General features: G+C 36.1%; 2 protein-coding genes across 2 annotated transcripts in view; both read right to left on the bottom strand.

The window, feature by feature from the left end:
- The window catches only part of LOC127622884 (homeodomain-interacting protein kinase 3-like), a 115,363-nt gene that overhangs the window by 85,617 nt on the left and 5,918 nt on the right, over nt 1-23,828 (bottom strand). The gene's annotated exons all lie outside the window — the stretch shown is intronic.
- LOC127622885 (uncharacterized) lies at nt 14,111-21,411 on the bottom strand. Its single transcript, XM_052097015.1, has 7 exons — nt 17,773-21,411; nt 17,600-17,687; nt 17,331-17,483; nt 16,879-17,088; nt 15,988-16,147; nt 15,418-15,497; nt 14,111-14,663 (listed from the first exon to the last, which is right to left on the bottom strand). The coding sequence occupies exons 1-7, from the start codon at nt 18,009-18,011 to the stop codon at nt 14,373-14,375; spliced, it is 1,221 nt and encodes a 406-aa protein (XP_051952975.1). The 5' UTR covers nt 18,012-21,411; the 3' UTR covers nt 14,111-14,372.

Here is a 23,828-nt window from a genome sequence, read left to right as displayed (position 1 = left end):
CAAGCTTGAATTGCTCATACGGTAGGACAATCCATACATTTATTTCGAAATGTACAAACTCGTTAGAGGGCATGACAGCCCTAATTACTAAATGTTTTGGACACGTACAATGGTAGTACTATGTGATGGAATGTGTATGGCTCTTACCTGGTACCTCTTACCTTAGTTTATGTTTTTTTTGGCTTTATAATTAATAATCATTTCGTTATCTAAACCATTTTCAAACAGTGAAAAAACTTTTTATTATATGAAGTTAAAATCTCAGCATTTTTTATAGCCTTAAATTTGCACATTGATTGAAGGAGACCACTGATGTGAAATAATAGGCTTTTTGTTTTTTATAAAATGCAAGAAACAAAGTCTAGCTTTTAAATCTGATTAATAAAAAAAAAAAAAGATCACCGAATACTCAAAAGCTTGATCGACTCTCAAAATTAACATTTTGCAGTTAGTTGCCCATTGTAAAACGTGCCCGCAAATTTAACGGTAAAAGAATGTAAAAATGCTACAGTAAAAAAAAAACATTAATTGGTTAACAGGTAGTATGGTGTATATATACACAAAATATAAAAAAAATAATAATTTGTAGAATATTAAATGGTAAAATGTATATTATGTTTAACAAGATGTACTTTTACGGTAAACTACTGTTAAAATGAAATTTTAATCAATAAATCGGTAATTTCCAGGATTCACATTTCATTATAGTTTATGGGAATAATTGTGATTCTTCTTATTTTTAATATCAGTTATTTACAGTGGCGTGTTCAGAGTTTTATTGTATGTAGTTTAGTTCATGTTTATTACATTATTTTAGTGTCACGTGTATTACCCTGATGGCGTTTTGTGTTTGCGTAAGTAACACTTTGCACTGTATTTATTATTGCTCCTCGAGGGGTCACTCTATATGAAATTTAAGTCATCATGTGGCCTTTTGTAGTTACTACTAGGGGTAGTATATATTACCATACAAAGTAGAAATATATTGTGTATAGCAATGTATCATGATATGTGTCATGGAGACTGGACGGTTTTATATATATATTTATTTATTTATTAAAACAATGTGTATGTTCTCTCCTATACGCATGACGAGCAACGTCCTATGCCTACGTCACATGGTGACGTAAACAGAGTTGCTTCATAGCACAGAGTGCGGCTGAAACTGCTGTGGAAACAGAGGATGCCCCATCCTCTTTTAAGTCAGATGTATGACAACATTTTGATTTTCCTGTTACACGACTGCACAACAAAAAAGATTACAGATAAAACAAGAACCGTATGTAAATTCAGTAAAAGAACTATAAAAAACACATTTTCCAATATGTCCAATATGATGCTGCATGTTCAAAGTAACCACAACGACAAACTCCATGAGTAGCATACGACAAACACAGTAATCAAAGGCCAGACATCTTCGCAAAGTTGTTTTACAGCCCTGTTGTCGCATTCATGTGCAAGAGCACAAGAAATAACCAGATACATAGCCGTTTTTATGGCAAAGGACATGTGGCCATTTTCTGTGGTCGGCAATGACGGATTCCACCTAATTTGTTTCAAGACTCTTTGTTTATGTTTTACCTTTTACGTTTTAAAGTTTAGTTTAATTTTTACTTTAGTAGTTCTATTAAGAAGTTTAGGGTGCAAATTTCCTAATTCTAATTTCATGCTAAAGCTAGTTTATTTTTCAGTGACAGCCCAATTCTATTCGTTATTTCCAGAGAGGGAAAATGTAACTTTGACTACTGTTAGTGTTACTTGATATGTTACAGAATCGTGAGTTTAGTGTATCGTTACACCCCTAGTTACTATGGTGATTAACAATACATTTTAAAGTCAAAAGCAGACTTTTATAGTTCCAGAAGGTTAGTATATCAAGTTTATATAATTTAAACTATTTTAGTGTACCTTAAAATATGCAGACATCAAAATTACATCCTGTAAAATCTGAAACACGGTCACTGTATTTTAATGCTGAAGTTTGTTGACCATTTGTGCATGTGTAATGGGTGTGCAATAGCGTGATGTGACTGACCCAACGAAAGGTCAGACCTTGACACACAATTCTTCAAACATAGCCCTTAACATCCAGAAGTGTTCAACCCACAGCTGGTCATTAAAGTGGGTCCTCACAACCCACCAGAACAGTTCTGAGCATGGGCGCAGCTATATGGAGGCTGGGGCGTATGGGCTAAACAGTAATTTAAGCTCTTATTATGAGATTTTACACTCTTTCTGCTGCATCTTTTATAATACAATGAACAATTGCTGAAAAACCACAACTGCAGCTGTTCTCAAAGCAAGGCGTGCTCCTTCAAGTTAATGCACATGACGTTGTGAGTTTTGTTTTTTTATGCAAATTATTTTAGTAATGCACTTAAATTTGAAACATTTGGATGGAAACCCAGCTACAAATGGCCAAGCAAGTCACATCTCAACCACAAAACATTTTTTGGGGGGCTTTTCGAGGGGAGGGAGGGGGACAAGTGAGACAAGGCGACAGTGAGAGAGAGAGAAAAAAAAACTTGCTCGCCGGTTTCCCAGACACACTGTCGCCTGGTCCTCGATCACTCCTCCACCCTCTGGCGGACGACAGCCGCTCCTCCCCGGGTGGACCAGAGCCAGTCCTCGGACCCCTGGTGGATGGAATGCCCCTCCGCATTTTGGCGGTCAGTAGGGATCTCCTCCGCCCCTGGCAGCAGCTCCACCACTCCAGGCGGTCTGCAGCAATCCCCTCCTCCCTCGAGGATGGCGGCCATTCCTCCGCGTCCAGGCGGTCGGCAGTAACTTCTCCGTCCCCCGGTGGATGGCCACGGCTGCTCCTTTGGGTGGATGGCAATGGCGAGGACTCCACAACAGTGCATCCCTCCTCCTTCCCGGGCTTCGGCACCAATGTAACAAGGTTATGGTTATGAAAGGAGGAGACGGGAACCGGCTGAACAGTCAAAATAATATTTAATAAATGTATTAAACAAAAAGGCACACAGAACACAAACGCACACATGGCAGATGCATGTGGCTCTCTCTCTCTCCCAAACTGCCGCGTTCCGCTGCATTTATCCCTCTGCTCGGCTGATTAGCCCTCCTCCTTGTCACAGTGTTAAATTGACAGCCCTACTTTAAAAAGAAAGCAGTGTTCAATAGCACATTCGATTTTGATTCGTTATCAAAATGAAACTTGAGTGCCATTGGTAACAACTACTGAGATATTAGTATTGTTACATCCCTAACTCGAAACATAGCCATTCCATTGAAATAGGCTACAGCATAACCAAGCATAAAGACCAAACATGACAATTTTCACATTTAAATATGGACCTTTGCCTTGAATTGTACAGGATAGATCAGAGGTGGAAGGAAAAAGGGAATGGATCGAAACTGGATTTGAACTCAGGTTGCCGGCACACAAACGCACGCCACTGTGCTTTATGCCAAAGAATGAGTACATCCCACTAGGCCACATCTCAGATGAAACCAAACAATGTTTTTGTCTCTTTGATTCAGTTTAAGAGGCAGCTGCAGAGGGCATTGTATTTGACATGTAGCTTGATGTTCCTCATATAAGAACGCATCTGCCTTTATTTAGCTACATCAGATGATTGACCTAAAGTTCAACCCTCTTTAAACAGGAACCTAAAGTAATTTACTGGTGCGTGACCTCTGTTCTGACACTAGGTTGTATTAACTAGAAAAGTAAAAACAAACCAAAGGACAACACTGATCAGGAGCTAAAAAGGAGTCCAGTAGCATGGCACCTCATGAGTGACAATGCTAGCAGAAAAGAAAAACAACTAGTGACCAATACATTTCCGTGACTTATCTGGTAATCACGATATAAAAGGATTTTTGTTTTAAATCATAAGCCAATAAAATTGTTTAGAGCAGAGTAAAACTAGAGAAATTCTGTATTCTCTATAGAAAACCCATTTTACTTCTCTAATATGACATTTCCAAGTGAAACAGGAATATTCAACAAGAATACAATATTTTGGCAGGACATTATTTTATCCATAATGAATTAACTGGATGGTGAAGTGTGTTCTCTACATGAGAAAGAGATGGATTAAAAATGAAGAAGGACAAAAAGGAAAGTTGTTTCAGTTTTCTTTGGAGTAAGAGCAGGAATGTGTCTTTAAGCTCAAGAGTGTTCTTGACATCAAATGGAACTGCAAAAATATTTTTTTCAAATACATTTTCCCAAGCCCTTTCCTGTCAGCCCTTGGTTGGAAAAGTAGATAATCCTGCCCAAAACTCATACCGTTGACCAAAATGTTGCTATGACCAGATGCTAAAACAAATAGCGCCAAATAGTGTTTTTTTTTTTTTACTTTTTAGGGCAATCAACCCATGAACATTTAGGCTGATTCATAGGGGTCTCTTAGGCTGGACAATATAGAATAAATATTTTCACAATATTTTTATTAAAAAAATAATAATCTTGCAATATCCGATTACATTGTCAACCCCTGCCACCACAGTCGAGGGATTGGTGAGTATTTTTGCACGCACTTCCACGTCGAATTTGCTTTAGAAATTTAATTCATTTATTGAAACATGAAAAGCTTAAAGTCGCACTGAAGTGCTTTGACGAGCAGGGTAGAGCAAAATTCAGAATCGACTCCCTTTCATTTCATGAGTTGGAATTTGAATTGAATTGGCCACGCCCCACAGGAAGTTGAACTGGAATTTGAATTGAATTGGCCATGCCCCACAGGAAGCTGAACTGGAATTTGAATTGTATTGGCCACGCCCCACAGGAAGTTGAACTGGAATTTGAATTGAATTGGCCACACCCCACAGGAAGTTGAACTGGAATTTGAATTGAATTGGCCACGCCCCACAGGAAGTTGAACTGGAATTTGAATTGGAATGATTGGAAGTGGAATTTACTGAATTGCAATTCAAAGAAATTCAAAACAGTCACTGTCAAAACACTCACTATTTGGACTTTAATTATTCCAAGACACGTTTTTTGACAAACAATTATGTTATTATATTTTACCAAGTATGCTAAAAAAAATAATAATAATAATAATAAAATAAAGCTAAAATGAACAAAGCCATCAAAATAGATTTTGGGTTTTTTTTGTACAGCAGTAGAAAAGGGAAAAGTTGTTTGCAAAATTCTTTTTGAAAATAGATATTTTTAAAAATCATTTATTATGGCATGTGTTTGTTTTTAAGTTAAAATAATGAACTTAATTTTAAGTAAATTAATCTAAGTCAGCCTGCCATGACTTTTACATTTTAGTTGTGCATATCAAATATTAATTGTACATATTTAACAACTACATACTAAAATTAAGTAAACTTTACAAATATGTCTTAAACTCGTCAACTTTATCCTAAAACAACTGCTTCCTTTATGGACATGATTTTAAACTGTTCAATATTTTGAGCATCTCAACATTTCTATAAGCATATGTCATGGAAAGTGATGTGCTTGCTGCCTTAAAGTTCTACAATTATCTCCTCAGTCTGCTAGCTGTCCGTTCTGAGGGTCTTCTGAAAACAAATCTAGTACACAGCCATGGCTCTGTAAATGGGACAAAAACAAAGTGGATCAGACCGATCCACACAACACTACTCCAGCCAATCAGCAACAGGGGGTGGTACTTGCACCTGCACAGGATGGGGGGTGGGGCAGAGCGAGAGGGAAATTCATTAGAAGAGCGACGGCAAATCTGGCTGATGCGAACTTTCTAAACTTCAAGGAGCACAAATGGCTGAGGAACAGACAAAGAGAAAAAGGTCAGATGACTATAAACTAAAAAAAGAAGGATTATGATAAGTCGAGGGCTAGGAGCCGCGTCAACACTGGCGAGGCTTTTCAGCGGTGGAGAGACCTCAGAGAGGTAAAAGGTTTGAAGATGGATGCATAAGTTGCTATTTTTCTTCTGGATAGGTGGGTAACATAAATTTTGCTATGTTTCACAGAACCCATATATGCTGTTGTTGTGATGTTAGATTTAGTAGCAGGAGAGTTACAAGTGTCTGGAGCTGGTGTGTTTAAAACCGTCTCGTTTTCTCTGCAAGTTATCTTAGCATCAGCAACTTACCATAGCAACAGTTTGCTAATACACTACAGAGCTAACGTTATTTACATTACTTGCTGTGTTATTGTTTGCTCTAATCGTCTAATGGTATTTGTCCACACAAAGTTTGCAAAGGGTTCTGCACGTAGCCCACTATTTTTGAAAGCTAATTTGTTTCTCATCTTTTCTTATAAAGAAAGGCATATGAGCAACTCTTATTATTTAAACTTTAAGCATTTATATTGCGTATTAAAGAACTTTATTTTGATGAGATATTATCATGTGTATTTTGGTCAATCTTTTTTTTTTTAAGCCCAAATCTGTAGTATTTTGTAATTTAAGTGTTATTATATTGAATCGAGATTATATCGAATTGTGAACCTCATATCGTATATCGAACAAATCGTGAGATAACCATATCGTCCATTCCCTACCACAAACTGATCATTTTATTAGAGAAACAAACTCATCTTGGCATTATAAATCAAGTCACCTACCATGACAACAAAAATTTACATAAAAACATGCAATCGACCAAATAATTATTTATCCATGTGCATGCTGGCTGGCAGTGGCTGGTTGAACTGAACATGACCACACAAACCACAAACTTTTTTTTTTTTAAGTGTATGCCAATTTAAATGTACTTAAATGCATTAATTCCAACTCTCTGCTGTGCTTGTTGGTTCAACTTAAAAAATATTTTATTATTTGGTAATAAAAAAGCTCCATTGAGATGTATTGCTTGCATGGAAAAATTACAATAATTAAATAAATCTTTCATTGTTTTTTCAGCATTATTTACCTGATCTAAGATTTTTTATTTTAACCAAAATATTTCTGAAAATACCCCATTTGTTATGCATGCGATAATCCTATAACAGCTTTCATGATATACTGAAAAATCTAATGAAAAAAGAACTTAAAAACAGTCTTGAATTTCTTTGTATTTCATTCCATTTGAATTCTACTTCCTTAAATTCAAATTTGAATTGCAATTCTAAATCCATTTTGCAACCTCAATTCAAATTCAGACCCAATTCAGGAACTGAATTGGCATTCCCCATGCACAACCATTTTGATGAGTGTGGTTCGATTTGCTGTTTTGACTTATTTCTTCTGACACAGGAAGTGCAGGTGAGACATGTCGAATGACTCGTCCCGTTTTTAAAAATAGCCAATTGGATGTAGTTTACAGACACGAACCCCTTAACCACGCTGTACATGCAAGAGCCGCTTACCTGAGAAGCGATCTCAATACCGTCCATCTTTTCAAAGTTTTGATAACCGAATTATCTAACTGTCAACACTACAACATAACCAGCCCACAAATGCACACACCTGTGGCCTTCGCTTACGGTGAGGTGGAAGCCATTGTGCCAAGACAGATAAATTAGAAACAAGAAAAGTAAGAACAATATATCTGTGTTTTTACTCACAATAATGAATAAAGAGCACTTACTGGAACTATACATCCCAAGAAATCTCCAGCTGCAAAAAAAATTAACTCCAGCTACTTGCCCTCGCATCACAAACGCAAATTCTCAAATATTCATCCTCCTTTTTAGGGAGGGGAGCAACATAAAATACACCTACACCATGTTGTTTGCTAATTGCTGCGATCGTTCGTGTAATTGACAGGTGGCTAGAGGGAAGGGGTTGAAACCCGTCTGGCTATTGGTCAAACTTATTGCCCAGCCCTCCGCCAAGACATACGTCAGCAGAGAAGAGAATTCGTTGCCGGATTCGCCCAGCCCAAGTTGTCTCTGCATTTTATACTGAGATAAGATAAAAGATCCCTCCTCAGTCAATCTCCACTTTAACGTTCACATTCTTCTTCTTCTGTTTTTCGTGAATCACATTCTTTGCATATGCCCTCTACTGGGCAGGGACAAGAATTACTAGCAAAAAAGGACTTAAATGCTGTTGAATCTGTTTCTAATGCACACCTATCATATCACTTCTGAAGAAATAGTTTAAAACAGTGATTCCCAACCCCCGGTCCCCGGACCGGTGCCGGTCCGTGGACCCGTTAGTACCGGGCCTTGAAATATTCCCAGAATAATTTTTTTTTTTTTTTTATAATAATAATTGTCTTTTTTAAATGCTTTTTAACATGTCATGTTATTTAATCCAAAACATAAACAATAAATAGTTTAAAATAAATAAATAGATTAAAATGTGTTTCTTTGAGCGCCTTGTGATTGCTTAGCTACGCGTCGTATCTTAACGGACTGCAAAAAAAGCGCGGTGCACCTGAAGTGACAGAGAAGTATGTGGAGAGATGAGCGGGCCTCAGCAAACTTCAATGGCTAATTTCATTGCGAACAGTTCTGGTAAAAGGAAAGGTGATGACCAACTCGAAAATAGCGAGAGAAAGAAAAAAAAAAGTCAAGCTTTAATCGTAAATACGATACCTCATACATTAGGTATGGATTTACGACAACAGGCGATTCCGTAGCGCCAAATCCGTTGTGTGTTATTTGTGGTGAAAAACTCTACAATGAAGCCGTCAAAACTTCAGCGGCACTTAACCACCAAACACCCAACTCTCAATGACAAAACGGAGGAGTTTTTCGAAAGAAAGAAACGTGAGTTAGATGCTCAGCGGCAAGTTTTGATATCCTCAACATCAGTAAAAGTAGCTGCAACAAAGGCGTCATATCTGGTTGCTCACCGAATAGCTAAAGGTTTTTCTGCCATGACTGCCACTAAGACCAGACTTAGAAACAGACTGGATGTGAGGAATACCCTGCGTGTCTCATTGTCAACCATCAAGCCCCGGTATGATGTTCTTGTGGCTGCCAAGCAATCCCAGGGGTCTCACTGAGATGGATATCAGACTGTAAGCTGGTTTTCGTTCATATTTGTGAAGCAGACCTTTTTAAATTCTGTTTTATTGTATCCTGGAATTTGTGTGCATTGTTTTGGATGCATGTTTTTTTATGAATGCCCAGGAAGAACAGCTTGTCTTGTGCACAGCTACAAATAGTAATATCAATAAGCAGTTCATCCTCACATTAAAATAGTTTTGTTCTCATTGGTCTGGTCTGGTATTTTTTGTTAAAGCTTAATCTCTAATTTTATACTTTAAAAAAATGATTGGCTGAAATCACTGTGTGTTTGCTATTGTATTCTGAAACTGTCTGACTGTTGAAACTGGCTCTTATTTTCATACAATTAGCCTTTGTTGTCACCTGTTGGTGAGTGAAAACACTAATTTGCTGTTGAAGTGATTGTCTTTAGTGGTTCTGGAGAGATTTGACAGGTGAAATGGACTGGTATTTTCATACAATTTGCCATTACTGCCACCTGCTAGTGAGTGAGTGCTGTGTGAGTTGCTTTTGAAGTAGACCTAATTGTATGGGAGAAAAGGGAAACATTTTGTGAACCGGTCTGAAAGTTTAAAAAGATTGGTATACAAGTAGCCTTTGTTGCCACCTAGTTCATTATATGCAAATAAATTATAGGCTGTTACTGTTTTACACAGTGATATGTTCCGAATCCAAACGATCCATCTTAAAATTGAGGCATTAAAATTGACAACTGGTCCTTGGAATTTTTTTTATGAATATGCTGGTTCCTGGCACAAAAAAGGTTGGGAAACCCTGGTTTAAAACACTGGAGTCGTATGGACTTTTATGATGAATTTATGTGCTTTTTGGAGTTTAAAAATGTTGGCACCCATTCACTTATATTGTATGGGCCTACAGAGCTGAACAATTCTTCCAAGATTTGTGTTGAACAGAAGAATAAACGTCATACATATCTGGGATGACATGAAGGTGAGTAAAAGATGAGAGATTTTTCCTTTTTGGGTGAACTATTCCTTTAAGTACATTTTGATTTCATGTTGGCTTTAAGCATGGAAAACAAACATATAAGGCCTTTGACCTATTTTCACAGTGAAATGTTTTCTAAATCGACTTAAGTCTAGATTTGTCAATCCAAATTCCCGACAGTACTGGCATCTTTACAATGTTCTACATTTTTAAAGGGCTGCAGTATGCCAACCACAAAGGTGCCCGGGTCACGGTCTGATTATAGTGAGGCAGCCGTTCAGACCACAGCTGTAAAGACACATCTCTTTTGAAACATGTTTCTGGGGCTTGTTCCTCCTTGAGAGTTAAAACCACAAGGGAAAGGGAACAGGAAGTCAGATTCAACAAAGTTCCCTGTTCTCAAGGAAAAATGTAAATGCACATATGACAACATTCCACAATAGGAGTAAACAAATTCTTTGGAAAGCACAGAAGGTCAGGAGGCAATGGTCAGCGGTAGGGCCGAGCGAAACGGCTAAAATAAATGATTCCTCAGTATTTTTCAGCCTTTTGACAATATGAATATTGATATGTCTATTTTTAATCAGACAAAGCTTTATTTCAACCTAACAGAAAAAAAAAGTTGTTGCTAAGTAGATTCCAAATGTTTAATGCAAGAAGTGAAATACAGTAAAAATGATTATTACAATTATTCAAAAGACATGTTTTTCACACCGTTTTTTCACTCTACACCAAGAATTAGGCTATAATTAATCACTGTAATTAATATGCGTGAAATTAATGACACATAAAAATGATAACAGCAATATTTACATGCATATATATCAAATATAATATATTGTAAAATCTATATCAATATATAATAAAATAATATATTTAAAAGCAAGGAAAACAGCACATGAAGACAGTGAACTCAGTATTTTGAAAGAACTGATTCACGGAAATGAATTCAACTTTAAACACCTTCTTTATTTTTTACTCCTGATATTTAAATCAGAGATGCTATACAATTTCAGATTTAATAATCTCATACTTAAAAGTCTTGACAAAAAATGCAGGCAAAGAAAATACAAAAATAATTTTTTTTTTTTTTAAATTGCTGTCTGCTGTTTTGGTCTTCAGGAAAATGAATGGCTAAATGAAAATGGCACAGTCAAATCGTTGATGTTGGTTCATTTTAAGAAATGTCATAAAATATTGATACATTGATTATAGATTGTAAGGTTATATTTTGATATATTTTGTGGCATCGATATATTAACATTTATATACCGATACAGTAATAAACATTAAAATGTTTAATCATTCAAATATTTATAAATATAAGATGTTCAGTTTGAAATAAATTGCATTATTGTGGCAGATGAATATAGCATTGATTAGACAATAAAAAAGTGGCTTAAGAACTCAATATATTGTTTGTTTTATTCTCATATATTGAACAAAAAATCTGTTTTGCATTGAGTTTGTCACTGTATTCAGTTCCCACAGGACGCGTTCTTGTGTTCTGTCTGCACTATTTTTAATTATGTACACGTGCGTGCCTCAGACGGATGCGTTTGGAGCGTCTCACTGGTATGCAGCATCATGAACGTAGCATTTTTTTAAATGCTGTGTCAAGTTAAAAGTAGTGGAAACTTTTCACTCGCAATCGCGTCTTAAGATTACTGTATTCTGTTGCGCTTCCTCCGAAGGGAGTGGTTCTCATTCTGTGGCTGCGCTGCCACCTATTGGTACGGCTCATAAAAACAGATGTACTTCAAGCTTGAATTGCTCGTATGGTAGAAAAATCTGTACTTTTATTATGGAATTTACATATGTGTCAGGGGGCATGATTAATCTCTTTTAATCTAATTAAATCGCACTAAATAAACATGTTAAATTGACAGCCCTAATATTAATATAACAAGCCACATATACTGTATATCACAACAAAATATCATCAAAACTATCTACACTGGAAGAGCCTGTTTGTAACACTGTTTGCCATGTCTGATGACCATTTTCTTTTTATTATCATTATTATTATTATTGTCCTGTGGATATACTTTATAAAAAGTATAGCACAATCTCTACTGGTTGACACAGTTCTACCATCACATGGAAGGCTATATACTGTCCTACCACCCACACCTGACCTGAAATAGTACTGAAGCCGTGGCTTTACACACCCTTACCACCGGAAACTTTGGAAATCCCTGGGAAAACCCTCTGAATCATCTGGTTTCATGATCTAAAACGACCACAACATGGCATGTGTTACTAGGACTAAGAATTGAGAACCAGCTCTTATTCACAAAGATTCATTTCCATTCTGTTAAAGATTCTTGAACATCAGCATGATGGATGTCTGTCCTAAAAAGACACAAACTGAATGTGATCCAAAAGACTGGGTGCCACAAATGAATACAAAAATGATGACTAGACAACAAGAAACATACAGCCTAAGTGTAGTCCGATTCGGTAAGGACTCTTATGATCCAGTTCTTTTAATGGATCAGCCAAAAGTATCTGCCTCAACTCAAACGTTTTCTTGGTCTGTAATTGCCATTCCTGTTGACAACATTGTAAAACAATAAACAGCAGGTCATACTTAATGGTAAGGAGAAACGTGTTTATCTCTGTTAAAGTGTGAGGAATTCTGTCTCAGGACTTTTACATGCCGTTTGTGGCTAGGTCATGAAGTAAAGACTCTAAACAGAATCCGTAACCAGAGAGGTAAAGTCGAGCGGGCTGAATGACCAGCCAAACACTGCAGTCTCTATGTGAAAAGGATCAAGTTCACGAAACAGCTGCAGTGCAGCATGCAAGCGTGTTCACTTCAGGTAAGCAAGACTGCAACGTAAAGCTACGGACGATTAAGATGAACTTGCAAAAGAGGTGCAAAACAAACAAACTTGGTCACTTCAGTGTACAGGTGAAAAAATAAAACTAATTAAAAGTGGACCAATATGCAAGTAATGTGTTAAACATGAATAAAATGTACTGTCTCATCTTAAACTAAGTTAATTGTATTTTTTTTAATGGGATCTAATCGTGCCTTATATTCCTTATATTAGGTAACAAGTTTGAGTTATAATTTGACATTAAAAGAAGTTTGAAGCTCCTAAAAGCACATAAAGGCAGCATAAAAGTAATCCAGAAGACTCCAGTGGTTAAATCCATGTTTTCCGAAGTGATACGAAAGGTGTTAGTGAGAAACAGATCGATATTTAAGTGTTTTTTTTTTTACTATAAATGATCCTCCTTACCCAGTAATTGGAAATATCCACAAAGAATGAGGAGGGTAGGAGCTCATAGGAGGGCTGGTCGAAAGTGGAGATTTACAGTAAAAAAAGGACTTAAATATTGATCTATTTCTTACCCATACCTATCATATCATTTCTGAAGACTTTGATTTAACCACTGAAGTCATATGGATTACTTTTATGATGCCTTTATGATTATTACAGCTTCAAAGCTCTGGTCACCATTCGCTTGCATTGTATGGACCTACAGAGCTGATATAATCTCCTAAAGAAGTGTTCAGCAGAAGAAAGACAGTCATACACATCTGGGATGGCATATGGGTGAGTAAATCATAAGAGAATTTTCATTTTCTCGTGAACTATTCCTTTAAGCCCTATTAGGATGGGATTAGTTTTCCGGACATACGTATGTAAAGTAATTGTTACTCTGGACATCTGTACTGTTTACAGTCAATTTGCAGGGGTTAAGCAACATCTGTAGAAATTGCTGAGATGGGCATGTCTTCGTCATTGACACGTTGTCGACATGTCCAAACAGCCCTTTTCATGGTACGTAGTATAGTTTTAACACTTTTTAATCTAAATAGATCGATCACAGTATCTATTGTATTTAGCTGATTACTTCTGCAGTAATAATGTTATTAAATATTAGCATTATGGGTCATTCATGTGACTAGTCTAGCTATTGAAGAATAAATCAAAAAAATGCCACAAGCCTTAATCCTCTAATAAGTGGTTTGCATTTCCTTCACTGTTAAAATAAATGGTTCTATTTAGAACCAGAAATGGTTCTATCACCCGCTTCATATATGGAACTCCAAAATGGTTCTATATAGAACCATTTTAATGGGTTCCATAAAAAGAACCCCAAATGGTTCTTTGAATCCAAGTTAGATGGTTCTATATAGAACCATTTAAGGGTTCTTTATTATTAAACACGATAATTATTACTGAATAAGAAAATATAATCAATCCATAAAGTTCATAAATTAATTTATTCAATTGATTATACAAAAAATATTAGTGACATTTAAAATTGCACCTCTGTATACTGTATTAGACAGCAAAACCTTTTTACATTTAAGATGTTTTATTACATTCAACCATTTAGTGTGAATTATTTAATTTAAGCATTTTCGCTTTGCAATAAATATAAATAAGATTGTTTATGTACTGTATGTACATATTTCAGAGATACATGTAAAAGTGAAGTACTGTACAAGAAAAAAAAAATATTTTCTGATATTTGACAATGCAGATAAAAAACAATACATGAACAATTAATATGTATTAAATATCACTACAATTTACAGAAGTTGACTGTACATTTTTAGTACAGGTATTGGTGTTCTTTTAACATGCTCTTGCCTAAGTTTAAGCATGTATTTTTGAATAAAAGTCATTGTGTGCTTAATGTGAACCGGGTATTGCACATTGAAAAGAAAATAGACAGCAAACAGGCATTCCACAGCCTGTGTCATGTCGATGTCTGCCTCTCTTATAATGGTCACGTTGTCCATTATAATGCTGACACTTTCAGCCTTGAGGGGATCAGGAGAGCCGTTAAACACAATGGTGGATGTAGGACCTTTGGGTTCCTGTAAAACAAACATTTCACCTTTTGAGTGCTTTTCACCAATTAAAAGATGTCATCGAATAGACTTAAAATTACCCCATAATTTACTCACCAACAAGCCAACCTATGTGTATAACTTTGTTTCTTCACTTAAACAAAATCTGAGATATATTTAATAATATCCTGGCTCTTTCTAGCTTTGTAATGTGTTTTAATGTCAACATTACAGATGACTGAAGAACATTCAACATGCTACCACATCAGCTCCACTTTGATTACTTGGAATCTCATTGGTTCTTTCGTTCTTGTGACTGAATCGTTCATGACACAACACAGATATGACAGCTAGGGCCAACAAGACTCATAATAATTAATGTGGAGCTCATGTGCCAACCCATTGCATGTTATTCTCTTATCTATACATAGTCTAATTATAGTAACCTATCTTGGCAAATTTAATCTTTTTATTCTCACTAACGTACCATTTGTATGTACCATTTTGCTTTAGAAGACAAGTATTAAACCCTGGAGTTGTATAGATTTCCTTTATGATCGATGCACTCAAAATTGGGGTGCTATTCAATGACAGTACATAGCAGTAGAAACAGTCCAAAACTTATGACTAAGGAAGAGAGAGTAAATTAAAGGGTAAATTTAAAAAATTTGGCATATGGGTGAGTAGACTGACTAATATTTTTATATTTGCATAAACAGTTCCTTTAATTCAAGTCAAGTGCATCAAATGTTAATGAAACTACAGAAGACTCTATACTTACACTATCCACACAGTAGAGGAAAGTGGCATTTTCTTTAAATAGTGCTGGCAATAAAATGAGTGCAGCATTCCTAACGAGACCTATAAACAGATACAAATGACTGTACGTTAGGTACAGAAATCAATTAAAGGGATAGTTTACCCAAAAATGAAAATTCTGTCATCATTCACTCACTCTTGTCATTTTAAACCTATATGGCTTTCCTTCTTCGGCATAACACAAAAACATATATTTTGAAGAATGTTGGTAACCAAACAATGCTGGTACCCATTTATATTATATGGACACAAAACCAATGCAGGTCAATGGGCACCGCCGTTGTTCGGTTACCATCCTTCTTTAAAATATCTTCTTTTGTGTTCTGAAGAAGAAAGCCATAAAGATTTGAAATGACAAGAGGTGAGTAAATTATGAAATGTTTTGGGTAAACTATTCCTTTAATATTTACATTATTTTAATACATGTTTTCACTCATACAATTTATAGGAGCTACCTTTAAATTGACAACGCAACTTTACACTGGGCAAGGAACGGATAGGTTGGATGGGAAAAAATATATGGTGTTGTTACCCTCTGTGGTTTCCTCTGCTGGTCCAATGAGATTTGCGTAGAGGTTTTTTTGACTTTCTTCTTTTGCACTCCTGATGATGTTTGGGGCCATTTCATTTAGAGATGTTTCCATGTTCTTCGCCAAGTCTGTTCCAAACCTCATTGTCATTTCATGCAGCATCTTAAAAATACAAAACATTTGTTTACTTCTGGTGCTTGTATCCAAATTACACACTTTCAGCCGAACAAGTTCCTTAAAGTCAGCATGAACTGGAGGTTGCAATTGACTACCATATAGTGATGTATTTCCGAGACAGAATTTTCAATAAGAAAAATAGTGGGCGTGGTAATCAAAATTATTACAGGCATTGAATCCCATTTGATTGAAATACCATGTAACATTTTTTTTTTCTATTCAATTTGCAATTTGTCATTGTGGTTGCAATCGAGACGCGGGTGAGTGAGCGCCGGCGTCAGTTTCTGCGAACTTAGTAATGGGTGTTCACCAGGCTTAAAAATACTGCATATGTCGAGTGGTGATTGGCTAGATCTGTGGTTAATGAATGACGTGATATTACAGTCTTCCCGGTAGAACTTGCGCTAGAGCTCCCATTTCTAAATGACCTCAATTTTAACAGAAGTATATATCTAAAATTAAAATAATACAATTAGAATAAGAATAAAACAAAAGAACTTTATATCAAATAAAATACTTTGTATTTGGCAGACGCTTTTATCTAAAGGGAGTTGCATTGCGTTCAATCTATACATTTATAAGTTTGTGTTCACCGGGATACCCTTTTGCATTGCTAACGCATTGCTCTACCAAATGAGCTATAGGAATTCACAGAAATATAATATACACAGATTTTTCTTATTTGCCTGGCACAAAATGTAACAGTGTTTACTCACAAGCTGTGGCACCCCAAGAAAAGGAAACTGCTCTATTACTTCAGCTGCAGGCCTGTCCATAATCTGTACTCTTTTGAAAAGAGTGCGCTTCATCTGGTTCTTGACCTCAGAGTAACTGGGGTTGCTTTTACGCAACTCCAGGGTGATGGCATTAATGTGTTCCTGGAAACTTGTCTCCTCCTCACCCATTACTTCCAGGTCCAACACAATCTGAGGTAGAAAAACAGTATTGTGCAGTATGTAAATATGAATCAAAGTCACAGAATAAAATATTTAAGATTGAAACATCAATCTTAAATTAAATCTTTGAAAAGAGCCAGACTTCCCATCACTAGCCAGTATATCCAATGGTTCTCTTCTACATTTTGCACTCTGAAATAATTGTCAACATGTGTTTCATGTTAAGACTAATTTAATCTACCTTCAAAATCAAATTTATTGAACGAACTTGCCTCTTGTTGTTGACTAAGTCCCTCAGAATATGTTTGTCCAGCACACTTCCTTTTGATCCCATACTTCTCCTTCATTTGCAGGATGATTGATGAGCTAACCAAGGGAATCCTTTCTTTTTTTAATTTGTTTTTAAGGCATTCCAACAAGGTATCCTGTAGACACATTTATACTTTCTTTTTTAAATAGATTTTTTTCTGTGTGCGATTTTTTTAATGAGCACTGATCTCAATATTTTCACAATATTAAAAGAGCAGTAATATGTTCATACATAACCAGAGGAGCTGCCATCCTTCAAAAATGGAAAGCGGGTGATCAAACTCCCCAGAACATCTCCATATATTTTATGATTTGGGTACCTAAGAAATAATCAAATATATTATTTCAGTACCCAACAACCAAAACATACAATACATTTAACTGTTATAAAATACAATACTGTACCAGGTGTGCTTAGTGATGCTGTCAAACAACACTTGAATCAGTAATGCACGGATGTGAGACTTGTCCTTCTTCTTAAAGCCGGGATCCTTCCTCTGCAAAGCTGCTTGCAATTCAGGGGGAAAGACAGGCAGGTTGTATACTGCTGGCCAAGGTTGGGCAACAAATGAGCCCTCATTCTCACAGGGTTCTTGTCTGTAAACATGAATACAACGTTGAAGTCTTTTATACAGGATATTCATTTTACTTGCCACAATACAGTCTGTTTAAACTTTAAAACAATGATACATACGGAGTACAAGATATTTGAGGCACTTCAGTTTCCAGGCTGTTTGAAGAAAAATAAAAATATAAATTAAGATAAGATAAGGATTTTAAGCTTGGTTAGCATACATATTAATGATCCCGACTGTTGCGTCACAGTCGGTGTTATGTGGAGATTCGCCTATTTTTCAGGGGGGGTTTTCAAAAACGAGATTTAAATAAGAAGGAGAAAACAATTGTGTTTGAGACTCACTGTATGTCACATCCATGTACTGAACTCTTGTTATTTAACTATGCCAAGATAAATTCAATTTCAAATTCTAGGGCACCTTTAAGAACTTCTAACGTTACACCTGTTAACACAGGCCTGAGTATGTGTGAAACTGCGACAAACATTCACATATCATACACCTCCGTCTTCCACCCGGTTCGCTTATATTTGAATTGGCGCTTATCGTTAATGTACCGTTAACGAACAACGAGCATTTGAAATTAAAATTCACGCTTCTGTCTCGAAGCTCGTCTCCTTATAACACAGCTGTCTTATTGTTACTGACAATTTAATTAACATTAACAAGGAAATAAAGGGAGACTGTAACTTATATAATTTAAAACCGGAGGAAAAACAATTTAACAGGGCTTTGTGAACCGACGGCTGATGAAGCCCGTCACTGCTAACGTTACACAGCAGTGTCTGAGGTAAATATTATCCTTTTTGCTTCTAGTATCAGTATGTAACACAAGGGCTAGTCTAACCAATATAACTGTTAACTACAATACTAAATATTTCATTAAAATTATTTTAAAAATGTAAAAACGTAACTTACCTGAGGGTATAAACGGGAAGAAATGGCGGACTCCTCAGTTTGAAAAATTAGCCAAACTGTCAGTCAACTTGTCTCTCGGAGGTTCATCTTCGCCAATCCACCAATAGGAATTCAAGGATGATGCAACGCATATACGCCACCAGAGGGCATTTTTACGATAATTATTTTTTTAATGTTACCTTCGACAGATTAAAACCTATGATTAAAGCCATCACAATATGGAATACAAAATAAAGAAAACACCTGGTCATTTTATTTTTTATTTAAAGGCAAATCTCAAATCATACATTGACTAGATATTCATATTTTTTGACTCTTGTTTTTGACTACAGCAGTCATTTTCATGGGTCTTGACTCAAAAAGTGTTGTGAATGTGTTGTGTAGGCCTATAATTATTGTGTAATCTTTAGTTTACACTTCAGTCATAAAACATGAATTATAACCATTTTAATAAAAAGGTTCTTTGCTCTCAAGGGTTCTACATAGAACCATTTTTTTGGTAAAAGGTTCTATTGGCCAAGTACGGAACCCCAGGGTTCTATATAGAACCCAGAGGAACCCTTTTTTTTAAGAGTGTTGGATGTTTTCATACTGCATTGCTACACACAACAAATGTTTTAGGAGATTAGGTGATATTTACCCTTATATCAATTCCCACAGGATTAAAATAACTTTGTATACAGTATCTATATATGCATATCTATCTATCTATCTATCCATCTATCTATCTATATTAGACCTGTCATGACTCGCGATTATTAAATAATCTTCTAATCGCGGTTATTTGATCTAACTGTGGTTATTTGAGAAAACCACGATTATTGTGCACTTTAAAGTCCAAACACATTTAATGCCCAAATAAGTTCATTTTAAGCAAAAATATAGGCTAAATGTCATCAACGGCACCTTTGTGTTTCAATTAGTTGAACTCGAAGCACCACTGAGCCGCACCGCGGATGTCAACCGGCAGCTCCTCTCTCATTGGCTGTAGGTCAACGCTGCAGTTGTATTCAGTCAAAACACATTTCCCATTGCGCGATTTGGAATCGCAGACGGTCCAGATATTTAAAATTCTAGATATCTCGCTGACATCAGCGAGGAGTCGGCGCTTCTCTCAGATCGTGTCTTTGATAATTCATTCATTGCGTTCGTCGCTCATGGGATCGAGCTCTGATTTCGGCTTTTGTTGGCGATTGCCACAAAACTGTCGGCGAGTGAAAATGTGGCCTACAATCGTGTAGTGTAAACTCGGCATTAGCGGGTTCATTGATGCAGTTTTACTGACACCTACTATATTTCTTTGGAGTGATAAAATTATTAAATGAAATCTTAAAGCTTTTACTTCATGAGAAATAAGAGCTCATGGGTTTAATCAAAGAGCATTAAAATAACACGTGAAAGTGAAGATATACAGACATAAATGTTTTACTATTTAATAATAGTATAATACACACACACACACACACACACGCACACATAAATATAAATATATATAGACTGTATATAAAAACACAGGAGTTTCAAAACAACAGTGTCAATGTAAAACTGACCAAAAGTAGACCAATACGAGAAACATATTTTAAGTATTTCTAAATAGTTAGATTTTTAAACATTATTTTTCATCTCATTCATACGTTTTTAAAGCCTTTAATGCAAATATATCTGAATGCTACAAACACAATATGCAATGTACACAACTGCCGTGTGTACATTGGTACACATGCCACATATCGTTGGAAAGCTAAAAGTCTTGTGATTCTATTGATATACACCCTTTTAAGATACAATCACAACAGCAGACAATAAACATCTTTGTCAGACCACTGAACAAACAATAACAAAATTGAGGCAACTCCCCTATGAAGCATCAGAGTAGTCCGCTGATCCATAACATCCTGACAAAAACAGTCTTGTTACATTGGCAAACATCCAAACGATCCAATCAAGTAAAATTTTTAGTCCAAATCACATTATTACATCAATAAATACCCACGGACTCTTGTTGTGTCATTTCAAAGTACCCGGCAGCTGTGCCTAATCTTTCACATATTCTCGGTCATAACTTCAGTTCAGATGTAAACATTTCCTATATCCTGTATCAAAATTGATGCTGCACGCTGACATTTTGATTGACACCTCTTTTGACCCAATAGGAGCTTCCATGTCCTGTCCATAGCCTTCAATAGCCAACCAGAGCCTGTGTCGAATGTAAGTGCCTCCCCCTTTTCCTTTGTGTAAAGATCAAGCCAATTGCAGCAGAATGTGTGGATGACTGGCTCATCGTATAGCCAATGAAATTCTGACAACATTGATATGCGGCTTTAGAGGGAAGTTTCAAGAATGCATCTATAAAGTCTGTGCATAAAGCTGGCTTGCCATTACCAAGTGTTTTGATGCATCTGTGAGTAAAAGCTGAAAAGTAAAGTTTTGGAACTGTTGACACTTTTGGAGATTGAAATATGGTGAAATGGATGATGAAAACAAGACATTCGCTCCAGGATGTGGTAGAAGAATGCACTAGGCATGAAAGCGACGAGTCTGGAGATGAAGTTTCTGAATGTTTTATACAACTGTATACAGATGTTTTACATTAACAAAGCATAGATTATTTACAGTAAATATGCATGAATACATATTTACACACTTGAAAAGAAAATCTCTCTCTCTCTCTCTCTCTCTCTCTCTCTCTCTATATATAATTTTATTTTTTTAATAAGTTGAATATAAGAATATAAATTTGTTTCTGTCCATCCAGGTGCATGGTTGCTGTGGACCTTTCTGATGCCCTAATAGGGTACTATAAAGTTCTCCACAAGACCCAGAGGTGGTACAAGACATTCTTATACCATTTCATGGACATCGCAATTGTGAACGCCTACCTCCTCCACAAAGATATCGCCAAAGGTAAAGGAGAGGTCCCTATGAACCAGAAGGCTTTTAGAAAGACCCTTGCTGAGGAGCTGGCAGAGTTGGGGTCTCACTCCACAGCAAGACCTGTATCTCCTGCTCCACGAAGAGCACATCACAGGCCGTTGCACATCACCAAATCTTGCACCGCTGGTCGTCTGAAGTGCAGGCAGTGTCATGCAAAGACACCAGTGAAGTACTCCTCCTGTGATGTGCCATTGTGCTTTGTCCCCAAACGTGACTGCTACAATGTTGCTAGAAACATTTAAAAGTTTATAATTGTTTGTAAATACTTTGTGTAAAAATATATGTAAATAGTTTGGCGTGTATTTTTTATATAAACACATTTTCTGCATAGCACATGTTTTGACTCTTGTATATGCACAGCGTTTAGTTTCAAGAAGGGAAAAGCACGCATGAAGCGTAATGTGTTTATGCATCAGTTACTCTGTGTCAGCAATACTAATAGTGGATTTGGATATGGAATATGATAGCTCCAAGTGTCATCTTTCATTAGAGCCCAAAATTATGACTGTACGTTGAAGTGTTCAAAAGTAGTAGCCTTTTTATCCTAGGTATATGGCCATGGTTACCAAGGGTCCTTTGGAGTATCCAAAAGGCACTTTTGTAAAACGCCTGGATGTACCCTTAGAAAAACATGTGTAAAATATTCATTTTTTTTTACTTTTTTACACAACTCTTTACTACAATAAGAGAAAATTGCTTGCATTGAATCCAAGTTTTGCACTATGCAACTAAAATATATCTATGTATAATGTAAATGGCGGTTACATTTTTAGATTTCCCTCACCAGTAATTGTGTAGTATAGTGCTGAATTATTCAGCAGAGAGATCCTTTCACTGAGTGTTGAGAGTAAAAGAGTTGAGAGTAAAAGTATAATGTGTATCCAAAGACGAGATCCACGCATCACATTTGTCATTGAACAATGTCTCTTTTAATACCCTTCCTGTTCTTTACAATCAATTGTTGATTAAAAACAACCAAAAAAATATAGCTGCAAACAGCGATGAAAGGCCCAAGCACCATGAGTCCATTTCCACCCGGTGGCTTTCGGAAAACAATGAATTTTGAAGTGATTTGGGTAAATGTAAGAGGACTATTTTATAGCATGTTGTAAGTGCCACAATTCCTGGTGGCACTATGACAGCAAACCACAATAGCCACATCCATCTGATTAGCCTCCATTACCAAACATACTGCTAGATTTTTATCTAAATCAAACAATGAACACAGAAGATATGTGAAATTTCCTGTTTCCCATTTTTTGCCATTAATTTATTGCCTATCCATGGCAACACCGTTCAATTTATCAAAAATCAGCATCTTCAATATATTGGCATAATGTTGCCTAAACTTGGTGACTGTCACATGAATCCTCTAGGAGGAGTATTTAAAAGTTCAGAGCCTGCAATTTTCAAAAAATCCAAAATGGCTTACTTCCTGTTGGGCAGAGCTAATGACTGTAATTATGCAAGTTATCTGGCTTGATGAGAACTAAACACAGCAAAAAAAGAAACATCCCTTTTTCAGAACACTGCATTTTAAAGAACATTTTGTGAAAATCCAAATAACTTTACAGGTCTTTAATGTAAAGGTTTTAAACAATGTTTTCCATGCTTTTTCAATGAACCATAAACAATTAATGAACATGCACCTGTGGAACGGTCCTTGAGACACTAACAGCTTACAGACGGTAGGCAATTAAGGTCTCAGTTATAAAAACTTAGAACACTAACAAACCATATATATATATATATATATATATATATATATATATATAATATTGAATAATCTCTAATTTCTTAAAGAGACAGTAGCAGTTTTTAAGCACAAGTTCAACAATGTGTGTCTCTTTACATGTATTTGTTTTTTTTTTTACATTACATATGTTAACCAGCAGTTGATGGCAAATGATCATTTTTGTGTGTAATATGAGCCAGTTGATGAAGTGAAGTGAAGTGAATTTGCTTCAGTGAGTGTTTACATACAACAGCTCTACGTGATCGCTCTTATTACTACTACACTTCTAAAGCTAGAAA

This window comes from Xyrauchen texanus, chromosome 29 (genome assembly GCF_025860055.1).
Source record: "Xyrauchen texanus isolate HMW12.3.18 chromosome 29, RBS_HiC_50CHRs, whole genome shotgun sequence".
Lineage (NCBI taxonomy): Eukaryota > Metazoa > Chordata > Actinopteri > Cypriniformes > Catostomidae > Xyrauchen > Xyrauchen texanus.
This window is presented reverse-complemented; position numbering and strand designations above follow the sequence as displayed.